Source organism: Elephas maximus, chromosome 8 (genome assembly GCF_024166365.1).
Source record: "Elephas maximus indicus isolate mEleMax1 chromosome 8, mEleMax1 primary haplotype, whole genome shotgun sequence".
Lineage (NCBI taxonomy): Eukaryota > Metazoa > Chordata > Mammalia > Proboscidea > Elephantidae > Elephas > Elephas maximus.
This window is the reverse complement of record NC_064826.1, coordinates 32,330,243-32,356,128: the sequence shown is the minus strand read 5'-3', so window position 1 is coordinate 32,356,128 and position 25,886 is coordinate 32,330,243. Positions and strand designations below refer to the sequence as shown.

At 43.9% G+C, this 25,886-nt stretch overlaps 1 protein-coding gene across 1 annotated transcript in view; it reads right to left on the bottom strand.

Moving 5' to 3' along the window:
• The window catches only part of WNT2 (Wnt family member 2), a 55,264-nt gene extending 31,630 nt beyond the window's left edge, over nucleotides 1-23,634 (bottom strand). The window contains exons 1-3 of the mRNA XM_049894290.1: nucleotides 23,516-23,634; nucleotides 21,116-21,342; nucleotides 15,073-15,350 (exon numbers count right to left, since the gene is read on the bottom strand). Coding sequence (XP_049750247.1) covers nucleotides 15,073-15,350; nucleotides 21,116-21,342; nucleotides 23,516-23,598 — 588 coding nt within the window. The 5' untranslated portion in view covers nucleotides 23,599-23,634. The remainder of the gene's footprint in view (nucleotides 1-15,072; nucleotides 15,351-21,115; nucleotides 21,343-23,515) is intronic.
• Nucleotides 23,635-25,886: the final 2,252 nt, after the last annotated feature.

Genomic DNA, 25,886 nt, shown 5'->3' with positions numbered 1-25,886 from the left:
TTCACATGCATATGATGCGATTAAAAATACCATGGCTTGGGTCAGGCGCACCTTAGTCTTTAAGGTGACATCTTTGCTCTTCAATGCTTTAAAGAGGTCCTTTGCAGCAGATTTACCCAATGCAATGAGTCTTTTGATTTCTTGACTGCTGCTTCCATGGCTGTTGATTGTGGATCCAAGTAAAATGAAATCCTTGACAACTTCAATCTTGTCTCTGTTTATCACGATGTTGCTCATTGGTCCAGTTGTGAGGATTTTTGTTTTCTTTATGTTGAGGTGCAATCCATACTGAAGGCTGTAGTCTTTGATCTTCATTAGTAAGCGCTTCAAGTCCTCTTCACTTTCAGCAAGCAAGGTTGTGTCATCTGCATAACGCAATTAACACTTGATTGAGTTCATGAGGAACCTGTTGTATATAGATCAAGAGGCAGTGGTTCAGACAGAACAAGGGGATACTGATTGGTTTAAAGTCAGGAAAGGTGTGCGTCAGGGTTGAATTCTTTCACCACACCTATTAAATCTGTATGCTGAGCAAATAATACGAGAAGCTGGACTATATTGAAAGGAGGCTTAGGATAAATAGGAGTTGAAAGCAACCTGGGTCTGTAGTTCAGTTTAGAAGGTGTTCCCAAAAGCAAAATGTTAGGCTTTATCCTTTTTTTTTTTTTTATAATAACTTTTATTAAGCTTCAAGTGAACGTTTACAAATCCAATCAGTCTGTCACATATAAGTTTACATACATCTCACTCCCTACTCCCACTTACTCTCCCCGTCTTGAGTCAGCCCTTTCAGTCTCTCCTTTCTTGACAATTTTGCCGGCTTCCCTCTCTCTCTATCCTCCCATCCCCCCTCCAGGCAAGAGTTGCCAACACAATCTCAAGTGTCCACCTGATATAATTAGCTCACTCTTCATCAGCATCTCTCTCCCACCCGCTGACCAGTCCCTTTCATTTCTGATGAGTTGTCTTCGGGGATGGTTCCTGTCCTGTGTCAGCTGAAGGTCTGGGGAGCATGGCCGCCGGGATTCCTCCAGTCTCAGTCAGACCATTAAGTTTGGTCTTGTTATGAGAATTTGGGGTCTGCATCCCACTGATCTCCTGCTCCCTCAGGGGTCCTCTGCTGAGCTCCCTGTCAGGGCAGTCATCGATTGTGGCCGGGCACCAACTAGTTCTTCTGGTCTCAGGATGATGTAGGTCTCTGGTTCATGTGGCCCTTTCTGTCTCTTGGGCTCTTAGTTGTCATGTGGGCTTGGTGTTCTTCATTTTCCTTTGCTCCAGGTGGGTTGAGACCAATTGCTGCATCTTAGATGGCTGCTTGTTAGCATTTAAGACCCCAGACGCCACATTTCGAAGTGGGATGCAGAATGATTTCATAATAGAATTATTTTGCCAATTGACTTAGAAGTCCCTGCAAACCATGTTCCCCAGACCCCCGCGCTTGCTCCGCTGACCTTTGAAGCATTCATTTTATCCCGGAAACTTCTTTGCTTTTGGTCCAGTCCAATTGAGCTGACCTTCCATGTATTGAGTGTTGTCTTTCCCTTCACCTAAAGCAGTTCTTATCTACTGATTAATCAATAAAAAACCCTCTCCCACCCTCCCTCCCTCCCCCCCTCGTAACCACAAAAGTATGTGTTCTTCTCAGGTTTACTATTTCTCAAGATCTTATAATAGTGGTCTTATACAATATTTGTCCTTTTGCCTCTGACTAATTTTGCTCAGCATAATGCCTTCCATGTTCCTCCATGTTATGAAATGTTTCAGAGATTCGTCACTGTTCTTTATCGATGCGTAGTATTCCATTGTGTGAATATACCACAATTTATTTACCCATTCATCCGTTGATGGACACCTTGGTTGCTTCCAACTTTTTGCTATTGTAAACAGAGCTGCAATAAACATGGGTGTGCATATATCTGTTTGTATGAAGGCTCTTGTATCTCTAGGGTATATTCCTAGGAGTGGGATTTCTGGGTTGTATGGTAGTTCTATTTCTAATTGTTTAAGATAACGCCAGATAGATTTCCAAAGTGGTTGTACCATTTTACATTCCCACCAGCAGTGTATGAGAGTTCCAATCTCTCCGCAGCCTCTCCAACATTTATTATTTTGTGTTTTTTGGATTAATGCCAGCCTTGCTGGTGTGAGATGGAATCTCATCGTAGTTTTAATTTGCATTTCTCTAATGGCTAATGATCGAGAGCATTTTCTCATGTATCTGTTGGCTGCCTGAATATCTTCTTTAGTGAAATGTGTGTTCATATCCTTTGCCCACTTCTTGATTGGGTTGTTTGTCTTTTTGTGGTTGAGTTTTGACAGAATCATGTAGATTTTAGAGATCAGGCGCTGGTCGGAGATGTCATAGCTGAAAATTCTTTCCCAATCTGTAGGTGGTCTTTTTACTCTTTTGGTGAAGTCTTTAGATGAGCATAGGTGTTTGATTTTTAGGAGCTCCCAGTTATCGGGTTTCTCTTCATCATTTTTGGTAATGTTTTGTATTCTGTTTATACCTTGTATTAGGGCTCCTAGGGTTGTCCCAATTTTTTCTTCCATGATCTTTATCGTTTTAGTCTTTATGTTTAGGTCTTTGATCCACTTGGAGTTAGTTTTTGTGCATGGTGTGAGGTATGGGTCCTGTTTCATTTTTTTGCAAATGGATATCCAGTTATGCCAGCACCATTTGTTAAAAAGGCTATCTTTTCCCCAGTTAATTGACACTGGTCCTTTGTCAAATATCATCTGCTCATACGTGGATGGATCTATGTCTGGGTTCTCAATTCTGTTCCATTGGTCTATGTGTCTGTTGTTGTACCAATACCAGGCTGTTTTGACTACTGTGGCTGTATAATAGTTTCTGAAGTCAGGTAAGGTGAGGCCTCCCACTTTCTTCTTCTTTTTCAGTAGTGCTTTGCTTATCCGGGGCTTCTTTCCGTTCCATATGAAATTGGTGATTTGTTTCTCTATCCCCTTAAAATATGACATTGGAATTTGGATCGGAAGTGCGTTAAATGTATAGATGGCTTTTGGTAGAATAGACATTTTTACTATGTTAAGTCTTCCTATCCATGAGCAAGGTATGTTTTTCCACTTAAGTATGTCCTTTTGAATTTCTTGTAGTAGAGCTTTGTAGTTTTCTTTGTATAGGTCTTTTACATCCTTGGTAAGATTTATTCCTAAGTATCTTATCTTCTTGGGGGCTATTGTGAATGGTATTGATTTGGTTATTTCCTCTTCGGTGTTCTTTTTGTTGATGTAGAGGAATCCAAGTGATTTTTGTATGTTTATTTTATAACCTGAGACTCTGCCAAACTCTTCTATTAGTTTCAGTAGTTTTCTGGAGGATTCCTTAGGGTTTTCTGTGTATATAATCATGTCATCTGCAAATAGTGATAACTTTACTTCTTCCTTGCCAATCCGGATACCTTTTATTTCTTTGTCTAGCCTGATTGCCCTGGCTAAGACTTCCAACACGATGTTGAATAAGAGCGGTGATAAAGGGCATCCTTGTCTGGTTCCCGTTCTCAAGGGAAATGCTTTCAGGTTCTCTCCATTTAGAGTGACATTGGCTGTTGGCTTTGCATAGATGCCCTTTATTATGTTGAGGAATTTTCCTTCAATTCCTATTTTGGTAAGAGTTTTTATCATGAATGGGTGTTGGACTTTGTCAAATGCCTTTTCTGCATCAATTGATAAGATCATGTGGTTTTTGTCTTTTGTTTTATTTATGTGATGGATTACATTAATGGTTTTTCTGATATTAAACCAGCCTTGCATACCTGGTATAAATCCCACTTGATCAGGGTGAATTATTTTTTTGATGTGTTGTTGGATTCTATTGGCTAGAATTTTGTTGAGGATTTTTGCATCAATGTTCATGAGGGATATAGGTCTATAATTTTCTTTTTTTGTAATGTCTTTACCTGGTTTTGGTATCAGGGAGATGGTGGCTTCATAGAATGAGTTGGGTAGTATTCCGTCATTTTCTATGCTTTGGAATACCTTTAGTAGTAGTGGTGTTAACTCTTCTCTGAAAATTTGGTAGAACTCTGCAGTGAAGCCGTCCGGGCCGGGACTTTTTTTTGTTGGGAGTTTTTTGATTACCGTTTCAATCTCTTTTTTTGTTATGGGTCTATTTAGTTGTTCTACTTCTGAATGTGTTAGTTTAGGTAGGTAGTGTTTTTCCAGGAATTCATCCATTTCTTCTAGGTTTTCAAATTTGTTAGAGTACAATTTTTCATAATAATCTGAAATGATTCTTTTAATTTCATTTGGTTCTGTTGTGATGTGGTCCTTCTCATTTCTTATTCGGGTTATTTGTTTCCTTTCCTGTATTTCTTTAGTCAGTCTAGCCAATGGTTTATCAATTTTGTTAATTTTTTCAAAGAACCAGCTTTTGGCTTTGTTAATTCTTTCAATTGTTTTTCTGTTCTCTAATTCATTTAGTTCAGCTCTAATTTTTATTATTTGTTTTCTTCTGGTGCCTGATGGATTCTTTTGTTGCTCACTTTCTATTTGTTCAAGTTGTAGGGACAGTTCTCTGATTTTGGCTCTTTCTTCTTTTTGTATGTGTGCATTTATTGATATAAATTGGCCTCTGAGCACTGCTTTTGCTGTGTCCCAGAGGTTTTGATAGGAAGTATTTTCATTCTCGTTGCTTTCTATGAATTTCCTTATTCCCTCCTTGATGTCTTCTATAACCCAGTCTTTTTTCAGGAGGGTATTGTTCATTTTCCAAGTATTTGATTTCTTTTCCCTCGTTTTTCTGTTATTGATCTCTAGTTTTATTGCCTTGTGATCTGAGAAGATGCTTTGTAATATTTCGATGTTTTGGACTCTGCAAAGGTTTGTTTTATGTCCTAATATGTGGTCTATTCTAGAGAATGTTCCATGTGCGCTGGAAAAAAAAGTATATTTTGCAGCAGTTGGGTGGAGAGTTCTGTATAAGTCAATGAGGTCAAGTTGGTTGATTGTTGTAATTAGATCTTCCGTGTCTCTGTTGAGCTTCTTGCTGGATGTCCTGTCCTTCTCCGAAAGTGGTGTGTTGAAGTCTCCTACTATAATTGTGGAGGTATCTATCTCGCTTTTCAGTTCTGTTAAAATTTGATTTATGTATCTTGCAGCCCTGTCATTGGGTGCGTAAATATTTAATATGGTTATGTCTTCCTGATCAATTGTCCCTTTTATCATTATATAGTGTCCTTCTTTATCCTTTGTGGTGGATTTAAGTCTAAAGTCTATTTTGTCAGAAATTAATATTGCTACTCCTCTTCTTTTTTGCTTATTGTTTGCTTGATATACTTTTTTCCATCCTTTGAGTTTTAGTTTATTTGAGTCTCTAAGTCTAAGGTGTGTCTCTTGTAGGCAGCATATAGATGGATCGTGTTTCTTTATCCAGTCTGTGACTCTCTGTCTCTTTATTGGTGCATTTAGTCCATTTACATTCAGGGTAATTATAGATAAATAAGTTTTTAGTGCTGTCATTTTGATGCCTTTTTATGTATGTTGTTGACAATTTCATTTTTCCACATACTTTTTTGTGCTGAGGCGTTTTTCTTAGTAAATTGTGAGATCCTCATTTTCATAGTGTTTGACTTTATGTTAGTTGAGTCGTTACGTTTTTCTTGGTTTTTGTCTTGAGTTATAGAGTTGTTATACCTTTTTGTGGTTACCTCATTATATACCCCTATTTTTCTAAGTAAAAACCTAACTTGTATTGTTCTATATCGCCTTGTATCACTCTCCATATGGCAGTTCAATGCCTCCTGTATTTAGTCCCTCTTTTTGATTATTGTGATCTTTTACCTATTGACTTCCATGATTCCCTGTTATGTGTATTTTTTTTTTTTTTAATTAATCTTAATTTGTTTGTTTTTGTGATTTCCCTATTTGAGTTGATATCAGGACGTTCTGTTTTGTGACCTTGTGTTGTGCTGATATCTGATATTATTGGTTCTCTGACCAAACAATATCCTTTAGTATTTCTTGTAGCTTTGGTTTGGTTTTTGCAAATTCTCTAAACTTGTGTTTGTCTGTAAATATCTTAATTTCGCCTTCATATTTCAGAGAGAGTTTTGCTGGATATATGATCCTTGGCTGGCAGTTTTTCTCCTTCAGTGTTCTGTATATGTCGTCCCATTCCCTTCTTGCCTGCATGGTTTCTGCTGAGTAGTCAGAACATATTCTTATTGATTCTCCCTTGAAGGAAACCTTTCTTTTCTCCCTGGCTGCTTTTAAAATTTTCTGTTTATCTTTGGTTTTGGTGAGTTTGATGATAATATGTCTTGGTGTTTTTCTTTTTGGATCAATCTTAAATGGGGTTCGATGAGCATCTTGGATAGATATCCTTTCGTCTTTCATGATGTCAGGGAAGTTTTCTGTCAGAAGTTCTTCAACTATTTTCTCTGTGTTTTCTGTCCCTCCTCCCTGTTCTGGGACTCCAATCACCCGCAGGTTATCCTTCTTGATAGAGTCCCACATAATTCTTAGGGTTTCTTCATTTTTTTTAATTCTTTTATCTGATTTTTTTTCAGCTATGTTGGTGTTAATTCCCTGGTCCTCCAGATGTCCCAGTCTGCATTCTAATTGCTCGAGTCTGCTCCTCTGACTTCCTATTACGTTGTCTAATTCTGTTATTTTATTGTTAATCTTTTGGATTTCTACATGTTGTCTCTCTATGGATTCTTGCAACTTATTAATTTTTCCAGTATGTTCTTGAATAATCTTTTTGAGTTCTTCAACAGTTTTATCAGTGTGTTCCTTGGCTTTTTCTGCAGATATCCTAATTTCATTTGTGATATCATTAAGCATTCTGTAAATTAGTTTTTTATATTCTGTATCTGATAATTCCAAAATTGTATCTTCATTTGGGAAAGATTTTGATTCTTTTGTTTGGGGGGTTGGAGAAGCTGTCCCGGTCTGCTTCTTTAAGTGGTTTGATATGGATTGTTGTCTCCGAGCCATCACTGGGAAACTAGTTTTTCCAGAAAATCCGCTAAAAAAAAAACTGCAGTCAGATCCCTATCAGAGTTCTCCCTTTGGCTCAGGCTATTCAGATGTTAATGAAGCCGCCTGGGAAGGGTGGGGGAGGGAACAGAGAGATAGGAGAGTAGCACCTCAGAATATAGCCAGAGTTGCTTGTCTTGCTTGGAATGACTGTTATATCTGAGATTCCCGCGGGCGCGTCGCCTATGTGTGCTGGCTGTGTGGAGATTGCCCCCGGGGGGTCTGGCCCGCTGGAGTCACGGTCAGATCCTCCGCTTCCAGCCCCACGCCCAGCGTCAAGGCTCCCCTACTGGGACGGTGCACTCTCAACTCCAAAATCAGTCGCTGCCTCCCGGGGACTTCTCGTCTCTCCAGCCGCGTGGCCGTGCCGCCCCCGTGAACTAGGTGGGCCCCCTCCCGGGGTTAGTTCAGATGGGTGGAGTAGCTCCCTGTGCTTGTGCCGCGACCGAGTGTCCTGGCTGGAACGCTGTTCTCCCCACTCCAATACCAGTCGCTGCCTCCTGGGGACTTCTCCTACCGGCTGCGTCCCACGCCGCCCGCGTGACCCGGCTGGTCCCCTTCCCGGGGTTAGTTCAGGGGGTGGAGCAACTCTCCGTGTTTATGGCGTACCTGCGTGCAGTCCTAATCCCTGCGGGACGGTTCCCCGGCTCGGATGCTGCTCTTTCTGCTCCAAGATCAGTCACTGCCTCCGGGGGACTTCTCCTACCGGCTGCGTCCCACGCCGCCCGTGGAACCAGCTGGTCCCCCTCCCGGGGTTAGTTCAAGGGGGTGGAGCAGGTCTCTGTGCTTGTGCCGTACCTGACTGGTACGCTGGCTCCAGGCTCTGGAAACAATCGCTGCTTCCCCGTATTAGTTCGTTCTCCGTCTCTAAATCTGTGTTTGTTGTTCAGGGTTCGTAGATTGTTATGTATGTGATCGATTCACTTGTTTTTCCGTGTCTTTGTTGTAAGAGGGATCCGAGGTAGCGTCTGCCTAGTCCGCCATCTTGGCTCCGCCGGCTTTATCCTTTTATTTCATACTGATAGTCCTTACTTTTTACGAGTGTGTGATTTCCTTTTAATCATACCTCAGTTCTCTTAGGACAGGCCAGCCCATTTTTTATTATTATTTATTTTAAGTGGCATCAAAATGTCTGGTGGGGCAATGAATTACTTAATATTGTCCTTCTAGCCATGGTCTTTGTGACTCAAACACAATGATTGACAATGATTGAGACTATGCAAATAAGGTATATGGAACCTGTGATGGTTGGGATTATGTGTTGACTTGGCTAGGCCACAGTTCCCGGTATTGTGTGGTTGTCCTCCATTGTATGGTTGTGGATCCTGAACTCTATATGTCCACGAGGCAGGATTAGTGTAAGGTGTGTTTTGGATCACAGCCTTGGAGACTGCGACTCAAGCCCCACCCTTACTGAAGTTAGACCCTTCCTGGGGTGCGGCCTGCATCTGATATATGTGTGTGTCCTGGAAAGACTCTCTGAATCTAGATCCCGTGTCCAGTTTATGATCAACTGACCTCTCCAGGGGTCTACTGTCTGACCTGCCGATTCTGGGATTCACCAGCTTCCTCAACCTTGTGAGCCAGCAGCCTGTGGTCTGAACTGATGGTTTGGGTCCGTCAGCTCCTGCAGCCACATGGGTTGTGAGAAGCCTACACCTGATCCGCAAATTTAGGACTTGCCAGCCTCCACAACCACGTGAACCACTTCCTTTATACAGTTTGTGAGTTCTCTGAGACATTGCAGTGAGTTAGGAAACCCAAAGACAGATGGGAGAGTGCTGAGGGGAGAAGGAGTAGTTGATATTAGAGACGATGGAGCAGTACAGCAGCTTGGAAAAGTTGGACATCTGGGACATCTTTAACCTCTGCCTCACAGGAACCAGCTTTGTGCTGATCGTTATAAAATAAATGATTCGTTTAGTTGGTGTCAGAATGGTGGGTTTTGCAGGAACGGCAGCAGAGAAGCAGCAGCAGCAGCAGCAGAGAAGCCGCAGCAGCACAACCAGGAGACCAGCGTGAGACAACGCTGGAGCCAACCCGTGGAGCTAGAATGCTGCGTACCTTTGGCAAGAGGCTTCCTGGTGGAGTGGGGTACCTTCGGGTACTTATCAGTGGAGGGAAGCTTGCCGACCCATAGAGCAAAAGAGCAGAGTGCCTTCCAGCCAAAGTTTACTGGTGGAGTGGGGTGCCTCCAGGCACTTATGGGTGGAGCTAAAGAGCTTTGGAACACTTGCCCCTGCTGGGCAGATGTGTGTGGTGAGACCCGAGGGGCTGAAACGCCAAGGAGCCAGGAAGCAGAAGCTGAAGAGGCAAGGAGCACAGGAAACAGAGCTGCGTCAGGCTCAAAGGGCAGTGCCACGACATCTGGGGTCTCAAAGGGTGGAGCCATGCCCTCTGGGGTTTCGAAGGGTGAAGCCACAGCCTTCTAGACTGTGAGAGAATAAATTTCTCTTTGTTAAAGCCATCCACTTGTGGTACTTCTGTTATAGCACCACTAGATAACTAAACAAAAACAAAACCCTGTTGCCATCGAGTTGATTCTGACTCATAGCGATCCTACAGGACAGAGTAGAACTGCCTCGCAGGGTTTCCAAGGAGCAGCTGGTGGATTCGAACTGTTGACCTTTTGGTTAGCGGCTAAGCTCTTAACCAATGCACCACCAGGGCTCCAGATAACTAAGACAGGTCTATTTTTCAAAGTTTTTACTAGAACCTTGCCCTGCAAGGTTGTGTAAGGATGTGTTTCCACCACTCATCGGTCAGTTTGTTGTACTGTGGTAGCTTGCATGTTGCTGTGTTGCTGAAAGGTATGGCACTGGTGTTTCAAATACCAGCAGGGTCACCCATGGTTGGCAGGTTTCAGTAGAGCTTCCAGACTAAGACAGACTAGGAAGAAGGACCTGGTGATCTACTTCCAAAAATTGGCCAATGAAAACCCTATGGATCACAAGGGAATTTTGTCTGATATAGTGCAAAAAGATGAGCCCCCTAGGTTGGAAGGCACTCAAAATACACACTGGCCACAACAGTGGGCTCAAGCACACCAGCGATGTGAAGATGGCCCAGGACTGGGCAATGTTCGTGCTTTTATATAGAGGGTTGCCATAAGTCAGAGCCGACTCTATGGTAACTAACAACAACGAGGTTGTGCTTACAAATTGTACAATACCTGTTTCCGTTTCCTTTGGAGGCGTTTCCTATGAATGGAACTTAGGAGAGTCTCCTTTATCCCAGCACCCAGGGGCCATGCTCACGTGTGGGCCCTGGTGCTTGACAGCACCGCGCACTGGTCTAGGGAGGTGCTCTTTTGGGCAACACATGAACGAGAAACTCTGAATCCCTTTGTGCTCCTAACTTTTCCCAACCAGGGTTCAAGCCAGTCTAAGAGGTAGGTACTGGGATTATCCACACTTTACATATGAGAAGACTGAGATCTAAGACGGCTGCCAGATTCAGCAAATAAAAATACAGGAGGCTTAAGTTTGAATTTATCGGAAATTTAAATTAAGCCGAGATTTCTATATTTTATATGGCAGCCCTAGCTGGGTAAGAAGCCCTGGTGGTGCAATGGTTAAGTACTCAACTGCTGACTGTAAGGTTGGCAGTTCAAACCCACCCAGCAGTTCCACAAGGGAAAAGATCTGGTGATCTGCTCCGAAACCCCACGGGGCACCTCTACGCTGTCATATATGCTCACTGTGGGTTAGAATCGACGCTACAGCACCTAACAACAACAATAACCCAGCTGGGTAACCTTCCCAAGGTCGTTCTCAAGGATTAGAGCCAGCTTTCTGAGCCCCAGCCTCATGGCATTGATAGCTCAGAACTCCTAATGAGTAAAGAAGCCAATAAGAAATTAAACTATCAGGTTAATAATATAAAGAACAACACACTTGCCATATGCTAATTTTACATTATTAGTAACCATCAGGAGGTTTATTAGTCACTCTGCATAAATTTAAAACTGGAAACAAAATTCAGGGAGATAGAAATTTTTCATAATTTTCCTAGAAAATCTATTCAGATCATTAACAAAGTGTATTACAGAACATCTGAACTTTGATGAAATCTATCATTCAAAACAGATTCCAAAGAAATTAGCATATGCATAAATACTGAACTTAAATATTCCATTTTCCCTGTGTTGTTCAATGCCTTCCTGTAGCCTTCTCAGTAACATCCACATATCTCAGCACAGCATTCGAGGATCTCCAGCTCTGGCCTCCACTCAATTTCCAGCCTCAGCTCCCATTAACTCTCAGTCCCGAGTTCTACCCTAGAGCCCTCAAAACGCTTCAGCTTTATGATGTACTTCTGGCGACTTTCTTTGTCATGCAGTCTCCTTATCCTAGAAAGCACTTTTCCTATCTCAGCCAAGGGCAATCTCCAGTTCCAACACTAGTTCTTTTAGTACACAACCTTCCTGTCCTCAGCTAACTGGCCCTTTGGCCTATTTCTCTAGTATCCCACTTAGCATAGCTTGCCTTGCTATTACACTCCACTTGACTCCCCAAGTAAAATGTAGTTTCTTTTCAGGGGCTTCTTTGTCTTATTCTGTTCCACTTCTGCCTTAGGTCCAAAAATGATGCCTTTCCCAAAGCAATTCCTTAGTAAATTATCTTTTGAACCAAGTTTAGCCCAATAACAGACTTACAGTGCTGTTAGTTGAAACGGTGAATCCGCCAGCTAAGGCTCAATTGCTTTGGGCGTGCTCATAATGACTAACAGTTCTGTTTTTGGTGTTTAAAACATAATGTAACTTTTTTTTCCAGTTGTTACAAAAATAATACACTTTTCATTATACAGAAGTTGGGAAATAAAGATACACACAAAAAGGGAAAAATCATCAGTTAAACAACCTCCCACGAGCAGTTTTTGTTTTTTTTTTTAAGATACAGAAATAATTTTCTTTTTCCTAGAATTCCCAGCACAGACAACATGGAAACATTGACAAGTGCCTAAGGGCAAACACAACTAGGTTTGACTCCCCAAGCCCAGCACTGACTGTGTGACCCTGGATTAGTCACGTCATCCCTCTGAGGCTGTTTTCTCATCTGAAAAGTAGGCATTTTCATACTATTTTTAATTCCTGTAGTGGTTTTTGGAAGATGAAATTTTGTAAATTAGAAAACACTCAACGCCTGTTAATTACTAGCACGTTCAATCGTATAGAAGATGAGTCTCTGGGTACACAAAGGATCAGACTGAATCCTACGCAGTAGTTCAGATCAGATCTGTGCCTACCTCTGTTACCTACATGACAAGTAAACGTCACTTCACTAAAGGAGAAAGGAACTCATTTTTACTGACACCTACAAGCGGGGTTCTGTGTTGTTGGCCACAGCACTCCGCGATGCTCGCTTACACGCGAGAAAAACTGCAATTCAGTGAACTAAGCCTCTACTACTGTATGGTTACAGCTAAAGTGGGTCTGATTTCAATCCTATGTCCTCCGGATTGAAACTCCTAAAATATATTTTAAATCTAATTTTAAATACATTTCAGGAGGTTTCATAGAATGAAACCTTTAGACCTAAGAAGTGCTGCTGAGAGAAGCTGTGGTGCCTTCCCCTTGCTATAATGTTCATTTTAAACTGGGTGGGCTTATCTTTCTAGGACTTAATAGTCATCCCATTTGGAGGTGGAAGACTAGATTCAATCCAGGATGAGTCTTCAAGTCAACAGGAAGGAAAAAAAATACCATTGTAAATCAGCATATATTAAAATAAAATATATACTTTCTAGGACGTAAAAATGACATTACAGCATAGGGACACATGAGGGTGCTCTAACCAGCTGATATAACAAATGAATTAAACTACTTAAATAAACTGGGGAAAAATTAGGCCTGTTGTGAATGGCAGTGTTGAATGCTTACTTGTAGCATGGGCCAAAGAGAATGATCTCGGAATAGATGATTTCTTTTTTAATAAGATGTATTGGTCTTTCTCCCCCTAGTTTAAAAAGTAGAAGATGTTCATATCAGACACTTTGGAAAATACAGAAAAGCACAAAGAAGAAAATAAAAATGAACTGATGCCACTGTCTGCCCAGGGAGGCTGGGGTTTTCTAGAACCAGGCCTGTTAGAAGCTTAGCTCAGGAGGTCTGCCTTTAAACACAAGCCCAGCCTGTTCTCATTTTGATTCCACAGACCTTCTGCTGGTATGAAGGGGGAGTAGAGACTGGGGGTCTAATGACCGCAAGAAGAGAATTAGAGACGCATGTTTATCTCAATACATTTACTCTCATTAAAGTTCATATTCACTGACATCATGCATCTCCTTGAAGAAGTCTGCCCACCCACCATTAATTAAAGCCACATTTTAAAAAGTCAGTGTGTGCACTTTTATTCCAATCAAAAGTAGCCTCCTAAGTTCTACAGAGTAGGCAGGAGAATATCTGAGGCCTGACAGCTGTTCACCTCTACAGAGCGAGGAATCATGTGATTTACATTAAAAGTCCATGTTTATTCAGGGCCTAACATATAAGAGCCAAGATCTATTGTCTTGAAGAGAGTTGAAACATTCAACATCTATTGACCTATTAAGCAAAATTAACATTTATTTTGATAAGTCCACATTCTCTCTGAGACATATGTATGACCGTATGCCTTCATCTTTTCAAATAGTCTAAGAGATCTAATCATCAAGCAGCACACTCCTATCAAAGACACCACACTTTATAACTTATACATGCCATATCAATGTCAAGACAAAGGTCAACGTGAAATTTTTTTTATCTAACCCATTGCACAAATAGTAATTACCAATAGTTATAGGATTGCACAACCATAGTCTATATTCTTGGCAGTAGTCACTCTATGTCCACAAATTCATGAAAATAAGGAATGTTGATTTTTAAAGTTCAAGAAAGGTACTATTTGTAAACAGTTCAGGTCACACTCATCTTAGCTCATGTGCTAAGCAACAGTTCTTTCCTTCCAGTTTCCTTTAAGTGAGATTTGTTCTCTCTATGAGTCTATTAAGAGGGTGGTTATCCAAACAGATCTGCATTTTTTTCTATTAAACTCCTCGGCTAGGGACCTTTCAATTTTACGCAGATCTTTCTTTATATATATGAATATAAAGCAAATTTTTATGCTCTAGTGATAAAAGATGAATTATGGTTATCTCTTCCCACTGGCAATTACATTATTCTAGAATGGTTCTGACCAAATATTTGATCAGTCAGCCAGTCTTGGCTTTCTACACACAGGCGTAAAGTGCAGCACTCAGATTCTCCAGTTATTCTGGCCTTGCCATCGTGCAAGTAGATATGGCTAATCAATGCATCTGAATGTTGGCACTGAAATGGTTTTACCCTAGGCCAAAGCACCCTGGACTAGGAGTTGAAACCTGAGATCTAGTCTTGACTTTCCTATTGACTCATCGTAAGACCTTGAGCACTCTGAGGACCACAGTCTTCTCATGTAACAAACGGGGGCTGGAGATGAATACTGAGCATATACCCACAGCCAGGAGGTTAGTCGGGACTAGAGCGTAATTGGCCAGAGTATCCCTTTGGGACCTTGTCTTTTCCTGGTCCGTTTACCCAGCACTGGAAACCACAAACTGGTGTTTTGAAGAGGGAGACCTGGGTCTAAGAAAGAGCATCCTGGATCTAGAAAAAGCCAACCTGCCATGCCTGGTGGATTGCTTCCACAAAGAGTCTGCGAGAAGATACTCTGTGTCCTGGTATTACTTAGAAACAAGCATTCCAGGCCCCATTGCTATGTGGGAGGAAGCATATCCTACCCACCGATTATATTTTCTGTCTGGATGATACAGTATCCAGAGTGACCATAAAACACTTGACTATACACAATGCCAAAAGCAATGGGTGGACACCATCAGCTCAGTTGTGGGAAGGAAGGTGGAGTGCGGGTGGGGATGTTTCAACCCAGTCAGTGGTATTCTTTAGAACAAACAACTCTAGGCTGGGGGACAGTGGAAAGTTGTGACTATACAGCGTCTTATCAACTCTAGAAAAGTTTAAGAAAAGCTTTACTTGAGACATTTATGATAAGGCCATGCAGTCTACAATGAGTACCAGTTGCGGTTCCATACCTTCCTCCCGGCTCTGTTGTTGTGAAGATTCATCAGGGCTCTGGCATCCTTTCCTTTCCTTTCCTTGGCATCCACAAATGCACGGGCAAATTTGATCCCATAGTCAATGTTATCACTGCAGCCACCCCAATCGAAAGTGCCCTTGCTGTCCTTGGCAGTTCCCTTCTTCTTTGGATCACAGGAACAGGATTTTAACTCTCCTTGGCTACAGGCCCTGGTGATGGCAAATACAACTCCAGCTGAGGAGATGGCGTAAACAAAGGCAGATTCCCGACTACCTGAAACAAAAACACTTTTCTTAAAAGTGGTCCGGTATCGCTAGTTCTCAGTAACTTTCACAAGATGGCCGCTTAATTCTTGATCTGCCTCTGGCATGCTTCGCCACTAGACGAATGGATGCTGGCACTCTTGAAGAATTTTTCTAGAGCCAAGACTCTCTAATGTGAACCATCAGCAACTAATTGATAGGTTTTTGTCTGTTTAGATATCTGAATGACAGCTATTCTTGAAGTACATAAAGAATACAAAAAAAAAAAAGAGAGAAGAAGGAGGAAAAGACTGTCTTATCCAGCTCCTGGCTAACCATTAGTTTTATCTGTGTGCCTCCTTGCTTTAATGCCATCCCTAAATGTCCTAGAAGGGAGGGTCATCACATCTCTAGGTCTTATTGCTTCATCTGTAAAATAAGATTTAAAAAAACCAGTTGCTGTTGAATTGCTTCTAACTCATGGTGACCCCACATGGAACTGCGCTCCACAGGGTTTCCAACGGCTGATTTTTTGGAAGTAGATCACCAAGACTTTCTCCCAAAGCACCTCTGGCTGCTTGAACCTCCAACCTCTAGGATTGCAGCTGTGCGCATTAACCGTTTCCACCACCCCATCACATGGCAATCTACAATTCCATAACATATTTGGGTATTCATGATGCTACATCTTCCCTTGGAAAAACCCTTCCAAACCTCCAGGCATTACTGAGGACCCTTATCTACATTTGAATTATTGAAATTCAAATACTGAATTCAGAGAAATCTAGGGGCTGAGGTGGGGAGAGAATCCAGGTAGTAACCACCCCGCTCGACGCCCTACTCCCCGCGTAAGTGCTGGAGAGCTTTGGCTTGGCATCAACGTTCACAAGTAATTGAGAGATTGTTGAAGGCAATATGCAATATCCTTGAGTTACATACTATGTCTAATTATTAAGGTGAATTTACTTTCTTTTGGAACACCTGCACTAATCACTGGTATTGGGCAAAAGACAGTGAAAAGCTTTTCTTTGGTTTTTCTGGAAGGAAACAAATTTACCGCCTATAATTAGACTTGGGCAAGAACCCTTTGGGGTGCTTTCTTAGAATTGTTCTTTATTAGAGTGCAGGCTACTTTCACTTACAGGCTGAAAGGTACATATTTCAGTGCAATAACTACATTAAATTATTTTAATAATCTGTAGTAACTCATAATACGGCGTTGTGGTATAGTGACAGATATAAGGCTCTTTAGGGTCCGTGTGCACCTCGTTTTTCAAGTGGGGTTGTATTTCATTGTTATTAGCATGCGTTTTTATTAATGGTTGCTGCAGCAAATATATTAACAATCAAAATAGAAGCTGAACAAGCTAATGCCAACGCAAGGCAGAAAACAGAGAGCCATTCGGCGATTCAGTATGTCAAGACAAGTGTGACTTTTGAACCACACAGCTGGGAGAACAAACCACCTTTTCGCATCGAAGCCCTGCTTGTTTCCGTTTGTCACTCAGTGTTAAAATTTATTATACGTCCCTTGCAATATTTGTTCTGCTAGTCTCATTATTAAAAATAGGGAAAACGCATCTACACCATATTAAATGGCACTTACCTCAGCCTTCAAAAAATACCTCCCCAAAACCTCCAACCATCAAAAAAGGAATCAATCATACCCTGTAGTTAGGTAAAGTCAATTATACGAATATTTGCCATAGGTAGCAGGTAACACTCTCCAGAGAGAAATGTGATGATCATGTGAGCTATTTTAAAGGGCCCCTGCTCCTATTACAAGGGTCACAAATTGTCTAAGTGGAGTTGAGATGTTTTCTAAAATAAGGTGACTAGGGGTTAGATGCTAATGTGGCTTAGTCTCAGGTAGTGGCTTTCAGATAAATAAAGCTTTTTATTATACCCATTTTATAGGCTAGGAGACTAGCCTTGTCTCCAGTTATCCTGTTTACCCACTATAGCTTGGTTTTTGATTAGCAGTCCAGTGCCCATGTTTAGAGAAATCAAATAGAGGAAAAATTCCCAAATGTTTAATGTATTTAGTACTCGTCTTATTTTTTTAAGGAGAAAGAAGAGAGGTTTCACGAGGTGGGCGGTCTGTTAGCAGAAAGGAGTGGGAGACAGTGACCAGACAGTATTCTGAAAACAGTAGAAAAGTAAATTATTTGGGAGCAGAATTCATCCTGGTGTAATTTGCGAACAATTACATTAACTTGTTGGCTGAAACAAAACAAAACAAAACAAATCATATGAATCTGCTACATTTCAGAAATAATTTCCAAAGCAAAAATACTACTGATTTATTATTCACAAAACTTTACTAAACAGCCAATGATTATTTATTTTAAAAATTTAGCACATTGACTAAACTTTTCATTTTACCTCCCGATGTTTTGGTGTCATGTAGATACGGCCTTAAGATGTTTTGAGTTAAGCGTCTCAGATGAATCACTAAAATGCTATGTGTGAAATAGTAGCACATTTCGGAGTTGGCTTTGTAGCAAAACAAATTTTGATCTTGAGCCTCTTCTTAGAAAAACTGATTCTTTAAAAAGCCATCACAAAATGGAATAAAATTAAAATCTAAATGGTGATATTTATACTTCCTGGTGCGCTACTACTGAAGTTTCTCTAATTTGGGGATTGAGACACGTCCAGCAATGTTTATTAAGTACATATGCTTACTTTTCGAGTATTTTTTGAGGGGTGGGAGACGATTGTTAGCTGGAAGAGCAAGACATTATAAGCTAGGCTTTCTTGAAGGTTATGGGTTGTCCAACTCGCTTCTAAAGTGCTGGCTTATTTTATTGAGAATTGCAAAGATGTGACCTAATCACCTTTCTGATTTTTAAGGTTTATTCTAGAATCCTGGAGGTGTATTATTACAGGAATACTTTTGGGTTTACTAGTTCTGTCATCAAGTTTCTTTGCCTGTGATTGGTGAATGTTTGTTGAATGAGTGAATTACAAATGTTCCTAAAAATTGTTCTCTCTTAGTCTGGGTCTCTGAAGCAAAAGAGATAAATGTTCTCTTTTTCTCTATGATCACGAATACTTTAGTAACTTTTATGTTCTCTGTATAAATGGTGCTGCCCTCTGTCTTGCCTATTTACCTACAGGAGCCCTGGTGGCACAGTGGTTAAGAACTTGACTGCTAACCAAAAGGCAGGCAGTTCCAATCCACCAGCTGGAACCCCTATGGGGCAGTTCTACTCTCTGCTATAGGGTCACTATGAGTCAGAATCAACAACGGGTTTGAGGGGTTTTTTTTGTTTTGTTTTTAATTCATCAATAAGGACATTTGGGTTTCCAGAGGAGAGTTCTTTACAAGTCTGAGATGTGAACTCCCCTCCAAGCAATTAATTGTAAAACTCTTTGGATAGCTTCATTGGAATTTCATGATTATTTCCAGGATAAGCTGCTTCAGGCCAAATTCAGCCCTCCCATAACCAATACAAAATCATCACTGACAGTCGCCGGGGTTTGCAGAAATGTCCAGAATGGAATCTGGCCTTCTGTAAAGAACGGAAAGAAATTGTGTAGCATGCATGTTTTAAGTTTTGAGTACTTTGGCAAAGCACACAGCTTCATCTGAAAGAAACGTGAAGGAAGTACAAGTTAAAATCTCTTATTTACCTGGGGCCTGAGACTAAGCCAAACTAGTTCTGTTTTCTCATGTTCTAACCTCTTCCCTCTCAGCAACTCTACAGCTCTGAAGAAACAAACAATGCCAAGATTAAGCTAAAAAATTTTATGAATGAATTCCCAGATACACTATCTTTAGGAGCACTGGTCAAAACTGCTTCCTTTGATTTGTAACCTAAAGGTTTCCCAATATGGAGACAGTAATAGATTTTCATAGACAGAATCTAGAGATGGATGCTTTCTAAATATGTGCATTTGATTTTTTAATCATTGGAAAACGGTTGTGAGCACTTTGAAAAGGAAAACTCCTTATGCATCTTAAATACCAAGGAGGGGTCTGCATATAACATATTCAAAGATTACTCATGCTAGATGTTTGCAAACTCTCTTTGACAGTGTCCAGCACTTTAATTGATTTACTGGTGAGCTAATCTAGGTGAAGTCTTAAATTCCATGTAGCTGAAATTTACCATCTCAGAAATTTGCGATGTCATATCTATCGAAACTCCAAAAGGAATGCAGAAGAATATCATTCTAAACTAGAGAACAAAATTGCAGAATATCGCAGTAAATTAACTTTAGGGATACCCGAACAGTGAGAGTACTACGCCCTTGGGGGATTTTAGAGACGTTCAGTTATGCATTTGGCCTCATAAAACCCTAGGGCTGTGATGATTACATGATAGAAACACCCTTTGTTAAGCATTACCAAGTGCGTAGCCTGAATGATTTTCCTTGGAATGGGGGGGAACGGGCAAAAAACAAGGGTAAAGTTTCCTGTGTCTGGGGTTCGCACACAAACTATTGTGTTTTCAGTCAGATTTGCCACTAGCAAATGGATGGTGTTATTTCTTAGAGAATGGTAATAGTGCCAGGTCAGTGGATGGGTATTCTTTGAAAATAAGATTTGATTTTTAAGTAATTTTCTCTGATTTTACACCAGCTGATGGTGCAATGGTTAAGTACTCAGCTGCTAACTGAAAGGTTGTCAGTCTGAGCCCGCTCAGTGGCTCTGGTGATCTGCTCCCATAAAGATTACATACCCATTGCCGTCGAGGCAATTCCGACTCATAGCGACCCTATAGGACAGAGGAGAACTGCTCCGCAGGGTTTCCAAGGAGCACCTGGTGGATTTGAACTGCTGACCTTTTGGTTAGCAGCCGTAGCACTTAACCACTATGCCACCAGGGTTTCCAAAGATTACACACAGCCTAGGAAACCCTATGGGGCAGTGCTACTCTGACACATGGGGTTGCTATGAGTTGAAATCAACTCAACCGCACCAAACAATAACAACAGCAAGCTACTTTACATATTCAGAACTTTTAAGAAGTTTATTAGTATATAATTAGACAATGTTGAACACTCCTTCTAAGTTAAAAAGAAATCTATATACTCATGGTCCCCACCCCAACCCTCCATAGATATCCTTACTGCCTAAAATGCATCCAGAAAGTGGTAGGCGTTCACTACAAGTTCATCCATTCATTCACTGTAATGAATGAGTAGTGTCTGCAATACACAAGGCACCAAGTGAGGAGCAAGAAGCACAGTCCTTATCCTTATGGAATTTGTAGTCTATTGAGACACATGTTTAATTTGGACACAGCGTGACCTAGGGCTGAGGAGCTAGATGGGAGGTCAAAGGTGATGAGCAGAGATTTATCTCTGCTTCTTAATAAAACTTACGCGGTATTTTTATAATCATGATCATCTTCGGCTGATAAAAGATTAGAGCATTCCATCCTGACCTTCTGCTCAAGTCCTTCTGGAAGATTCAAGCCCCAGAAAGATGAGGAAAAAAAAAAAGTCCAGAGGGCCCTGTGGCTGCTTCCTCCCTCCTCCTAAGACAGAGTCTAAACCTTGGGGGACAAGCAAGGTTTAAGTGAGGGACAGAGCACATTGCTGAAAGACAAGAGCCCAGGTCACTATATCCAGCTCTAGGACTGGCCTCCTATTAAGACTTCAGACAAGTTCCTTGATTCTCCAGTCCTTATCTGTAAGACTGGAAGAGTGCCACCCAACAGAACACGTTTCCAGTTGAATAAAATGCAATTAGAGATGAGCAGAAGGTTTGAAGGGCAGGTGAGAAGCACACAGATGTGTGATGGGAGAGCCTGCGGAGCTGGGCAAAGGTAGGACACTTACTTCGGAGCAGCACCCTGCCAAAGAGGCTGTGATCCCTGTCTAGGGTGTTGCAGTTCCAGCGGTGCTGGCGGAACTGATGCTGGCACTCTGCCGTCCACTCGGCCACCCCTAGGCCAATGGCACGCATCACATCCGGGTGTCGGTGGCACAGCTGCCGCTGGCGGCTCACCAAGCCTGGCACATTGTCACACATCACCCTGGAGGAGCCGCCTGTAGCTCTCATGTACCTGTGAGGAACCAACACAAGGGTGAGTGCAAAATGAGACTAAAGAGGCCAGAGCACTTTTCAAATATGAATTCCTTATCCTTCTGCTGGGTTAGAGAACATGGCTTATTCAATTTTAGTTCAGTGCAGAAGCAGGCAGGCAGGGATAGGCAATGATCTTGCAGAAACCAATCCAAAGTGGGGCTCTGGCTGTCTCTTGCTATAAAGCCTCCGCAAGCAAATGATGCTTTGGGCAGGGGGGTCCAGACAAGGTCTGCCGTCAGAAAAAGGAATGAGAGGGGGAAGGGCACTGTGTTTTGGAGAGAATGTTTCAAGGGCTTTTCCCAAGAAGGCTCTGATCTCAGTGACACAATGTGTCTGGACTTGGCTTTGGAGGAAGCTGGCCTTTCGAAGTGCCTTGTTCTCTTTTATTTGACCTAATGTTCAAGTGCCTTAAAAACGGTCTGTATCTGTCTAATCAACACCTGCTGGTATCTGATGTTACACTCTCCTCCCAGACATGCTGTTCTTTCCTTACCAAAGAATCCTTTAAATATCTCCATTTTCCAGCTCTTTTTGGCTTTTACTGAAAACCTTTGGAAAAAAAAATTCCTTCTATTGTTATTAAGGACACTAAATGTTTGGAAGACTCAAACAGTGTTATAGCTCCACAAAGTACTTTTGAAAAAAAACTTTAACAAAAAATTACATCATCATCTGTACCCAGATGTTCTCTATTAGTTGTGAAATGTTTAGAAAGGTACCCTTTATATAACCCAAGCTGCCATAGGTGTCTTTTGAAGCGATCAAACAGGGAGAAGGTCTTTTTCTTGTATTTTCATTATTTTATATGATCATAAAATCGTTACAGCTGTGACTTCCAAAAAATATATTTACATGACAGCTGAGAGACAATGTGACAAAAAGCCTGAGCAATAAATAATGTTTATACACCCATGAAAACAGAAATAGTCATTTTATTGAAAAAATGGTCAGTCTGATAAATCAATCTTTGATCCGATGTCAGCAATGTCAAGGCTAAACGCCTTCCTGTTCAAAGCGGGTTTAGGAAGGAATGGATCCCCTCTTCCCAGCAACGGGTTGCCTTACACCTTTGAAAAGCACCACCAGTGTCGTCCCTGCTCTAGTCTTTCATTTGGTTGAGACTCCTTACTTTTGTCAGATCCTTTTAAGTAGAGCCCACGATAACAGGTCTTTCTGAATCGGTATTTTAAGATCTGTTCTGAAACTTTTATGTGCAAGGAAGTTACAGAGCTCTCAACTCCATCTCTTCAAGATCAGAAGGCTGCGGAAGATGGGGAAGAGTTTCTGGGTGGGGAGGGAATCTCCTTTTGGAGTTATGAACGATGCTAAGACCTGTTCCTGTTCAGCGTTCCTTCATTAATGGAAAAAAAAAATTCGCAGATCAACGTACAAGGGACAGCAGCAAGGTTACTCTTTGGCCTGACGGTTCGGAACAGGACAACATCTTAAAGCCCCCAGGGCGTGCAGCGCCGTATCAAGGCAAAAATCTCTACCTGGAGGCAGCTGAACGTCTTTCCGCCCCACTGGGGTGAAGTATTAGGAATGTGGAAGGACGGGAAATAATGCAAAATCACCCGCTTCGGGCTCTACAGCTCCTGTCTGCCTCAGCTGGCCCATCGGTTCATCTTGAGCCGGTTTTTTTTTTTTTTTTTTTTTGAAGGTGGGGGGTGAGGGGTAGAGAGGAGAGGCGATTGTAGCTTTCAAGGTGAATTTACACACACACACACACACACACACACACACACACACACACACACACACACACACACACACACACACACACACACACACACACACACACACACACACACACACACGTCTGTGCTAGAGACCCGGCTAGCGCGTCTCTCAACGGGATAAGAAATTGCATGATTTTGCTGTCGCTCAGCTGGATCCAAATAAACCAACATCCGAGCTCTCATTTGAGGGAGAAGGTGGCTTTTCTGGAGTTGTCACAGCTGGACTGGTCTGTCGGGAAGAGCAAGGGGCTGAGGATGGGGCGAGAGGAGAGGACGGCCGCCGGGGCTCCGGCCGGGTTCGGCCACCGCCGTGGCCGCAGGGCAGCGCCGCCAGGGGGGTCCGTGTGGCCAGTGTGGTTCCCACTCCCGTCTCAATAATCCCCCCCGTGCCCGCAGGGCGTGTGGACTTACCACCATGAAGAGCTGACCTCGGGGGCGAGCCAGGTCAAGAGCAGAGGGAGCCAGGGCCAGATTCCGGCGAGAGGGGCGTTCATATTAGCCCCCTTGCGTCGGCATCAGGTCAGACTCCGTGTGCGGGCGCCATGCGTGCAGAGCAGAGCGCTCAGCGCCCCAGCGCCTCGTCACGGCCGGCGCCGCGCCCCCGCCCCCCGCCCGTCTGCGGCGCGCGGCGAGCCCGGCTGATAAAGTTTCCAGCGCCGAGCCCGGCGAGCGATAAAGGCCGCGGCTTGCCGCGCCCACAGTCAATTCCCCGGAGGGCGGCGAGCGCGGCCGCCGGAGCTCTGCGCCTCCGCGCCCGTCCGCGCTCCCTGCCGGCGGCCGAGGGACGGGTTGCTGCGCCGAGCGGGGCACGGGGAGTCGAGAGGGGACCAAGTGATGGCAGCAGACGTGTGGGGTGCGGTGGGGTCGGGGGAGGAACACCTCGGCGTGGCCTCGAGTGCCTGCGGCGCGAACACCTTCGGGGAGCTTGCGGCCAGAGAGCGTCGGTGGGCTCCCGCCGCAGGCACGCGCGTTCCGGATAGGCGAGGCTCTCCGGCACACAGAGCTCCCCGCGCGTGCGAGGTGGGGGACCCGGGAGAGGAGCGGGAGATGACTGTGCACAGGAGACAGAAATCCAGAGATGGTTTGCAACTCGTAGCTCTGCGTCTCTCCCTGACGCCGAGGGAAAGCGCGAGCACTTGTGAATTTGGCGCTGCCGCGTCTACGCAGGGCAAGGCAGGGGGAGCGGGGGGAGGCCTCAGGGAGATGAAGACCCCGCGGCTTCGATTCCGGGGGCTGGGCCTATAGTCAGAGCTCGCAGGGAGGGACCCGGGAAGGTCCGTGACCTGCGGACCTCACACAGGCGTCCTCGCACGGCCCTTGGGGAAGGTGCGGTTTCACACACGCCCAGCTTCTCCCAGCGCTGCGGAGCGCAAACGATCGCGGAGACCGGACAAACGGCGGGGAGGCGCCCGCGCGGGGTCTGGGCCCCGGCGTCCGCCGCCCGGCGCTCCTCCTTCGCGCCTTGCGTAGGTGAAAGGACCCTCGGGGTCTGAACCCCCGCGGAGCCATGACAGAAGGGCTTGGGCCCGCGGGTGGAGCATCTTGAGCGGCAACTGGCTTGTAGCCCTGCCGTTTATCACCGGAAAGGAAGGAAGACGAGGAACTCGCGGCGGCCGTGAACTGTTCCATTGCTCTTTTCCTGGGGCGGAGGGACCCGTCGCGCGCTGGCAAAGCGTGCTCTAGGAACAGGGAGTGCGTATCTACGGGTGGGGAGGGGGTCTGCGCCGCATCGTTCGCAGGACGCAGGGGGTAGTGGTGTCCAGATAGGAAGGACCGGCTCTCCCCGACCCACGCGGCGCCCGCCCTCCGGCCTGCAGTGGCCGGAACGTCAGCCCTCGCCGGGAGCGAGCGCGGTGAGAGGCTGGACGGGGCGAAGCTCAGCGACGCCAAAAACCTGAAAGATGCTGTCATCACCACCCCTTTCTCCCCCTCCGGTCCCTGGCAGGTCCAGCCCCTCCCAGGCTGACCCAGATACATCCCCGTTTGGGTCCGGAAAGGGAGGGGAGGGAAACAAGCATCGCGCCACCCACGACTCGGGAAGAGCGAGGCTCTGCGCCAGGGCCGCTCCGTATCGCTGGGCCGCGACCCAGGGGAAGTTCTGGTCGGTCTGTGCCGGCCGCAAGGGCGGGCGGGAGCGCGGGTGGAGGGCGTTTCTGCTCAGAGAACGTGCGCATGATGGGCTAGTGCTGGAGGTGTGGGGAGCGATGTGACAGGCACCAAACAGAGACAAATAACCCCGTTTACCTCTGTACTTATGCTCATAAACCTCTTTCTGCAAGCAGAGAGTAAGCCAAAATTTACCTCCACCCTCTTTTGTCCCAGCGTCTCTTGCAGTAAATTCAGACACTTGGGACATGTAGAACAGACGGTGGTATGGTCCTAGAGGGACCAAAACTTATCAAAATTTCACTTCTACCAGCGAATAAAGCAGAGGTGTAGATGTTTAAGTTGGGAAGGTAGATAGTTGTACACTCCTCTCATGGAGAATGAGAACGGAAACCACCTAAAAAACTACTCAAAGTTCCCACCCACCTCAGTACACCGTGTCCTTACAGCTAAGGGGAGTTGGAAATACATGGAGTGTAACTATCAGCTTAGAGGCCCTTCTCCTCCACCCAGGGAATTACTGACTGGCCAGGAGACCTGCCCTTCAGTTGTTGGTGAGGCCAATGGAATGACTTAAACCTGAAACAGACCTCCCGGAAAAGGAACTGACCATCCCCAAAGCTAATTAAATCCACTTCAAAGGACTTCATCCTGGGGCAGGAGGAGGAGTGCCACG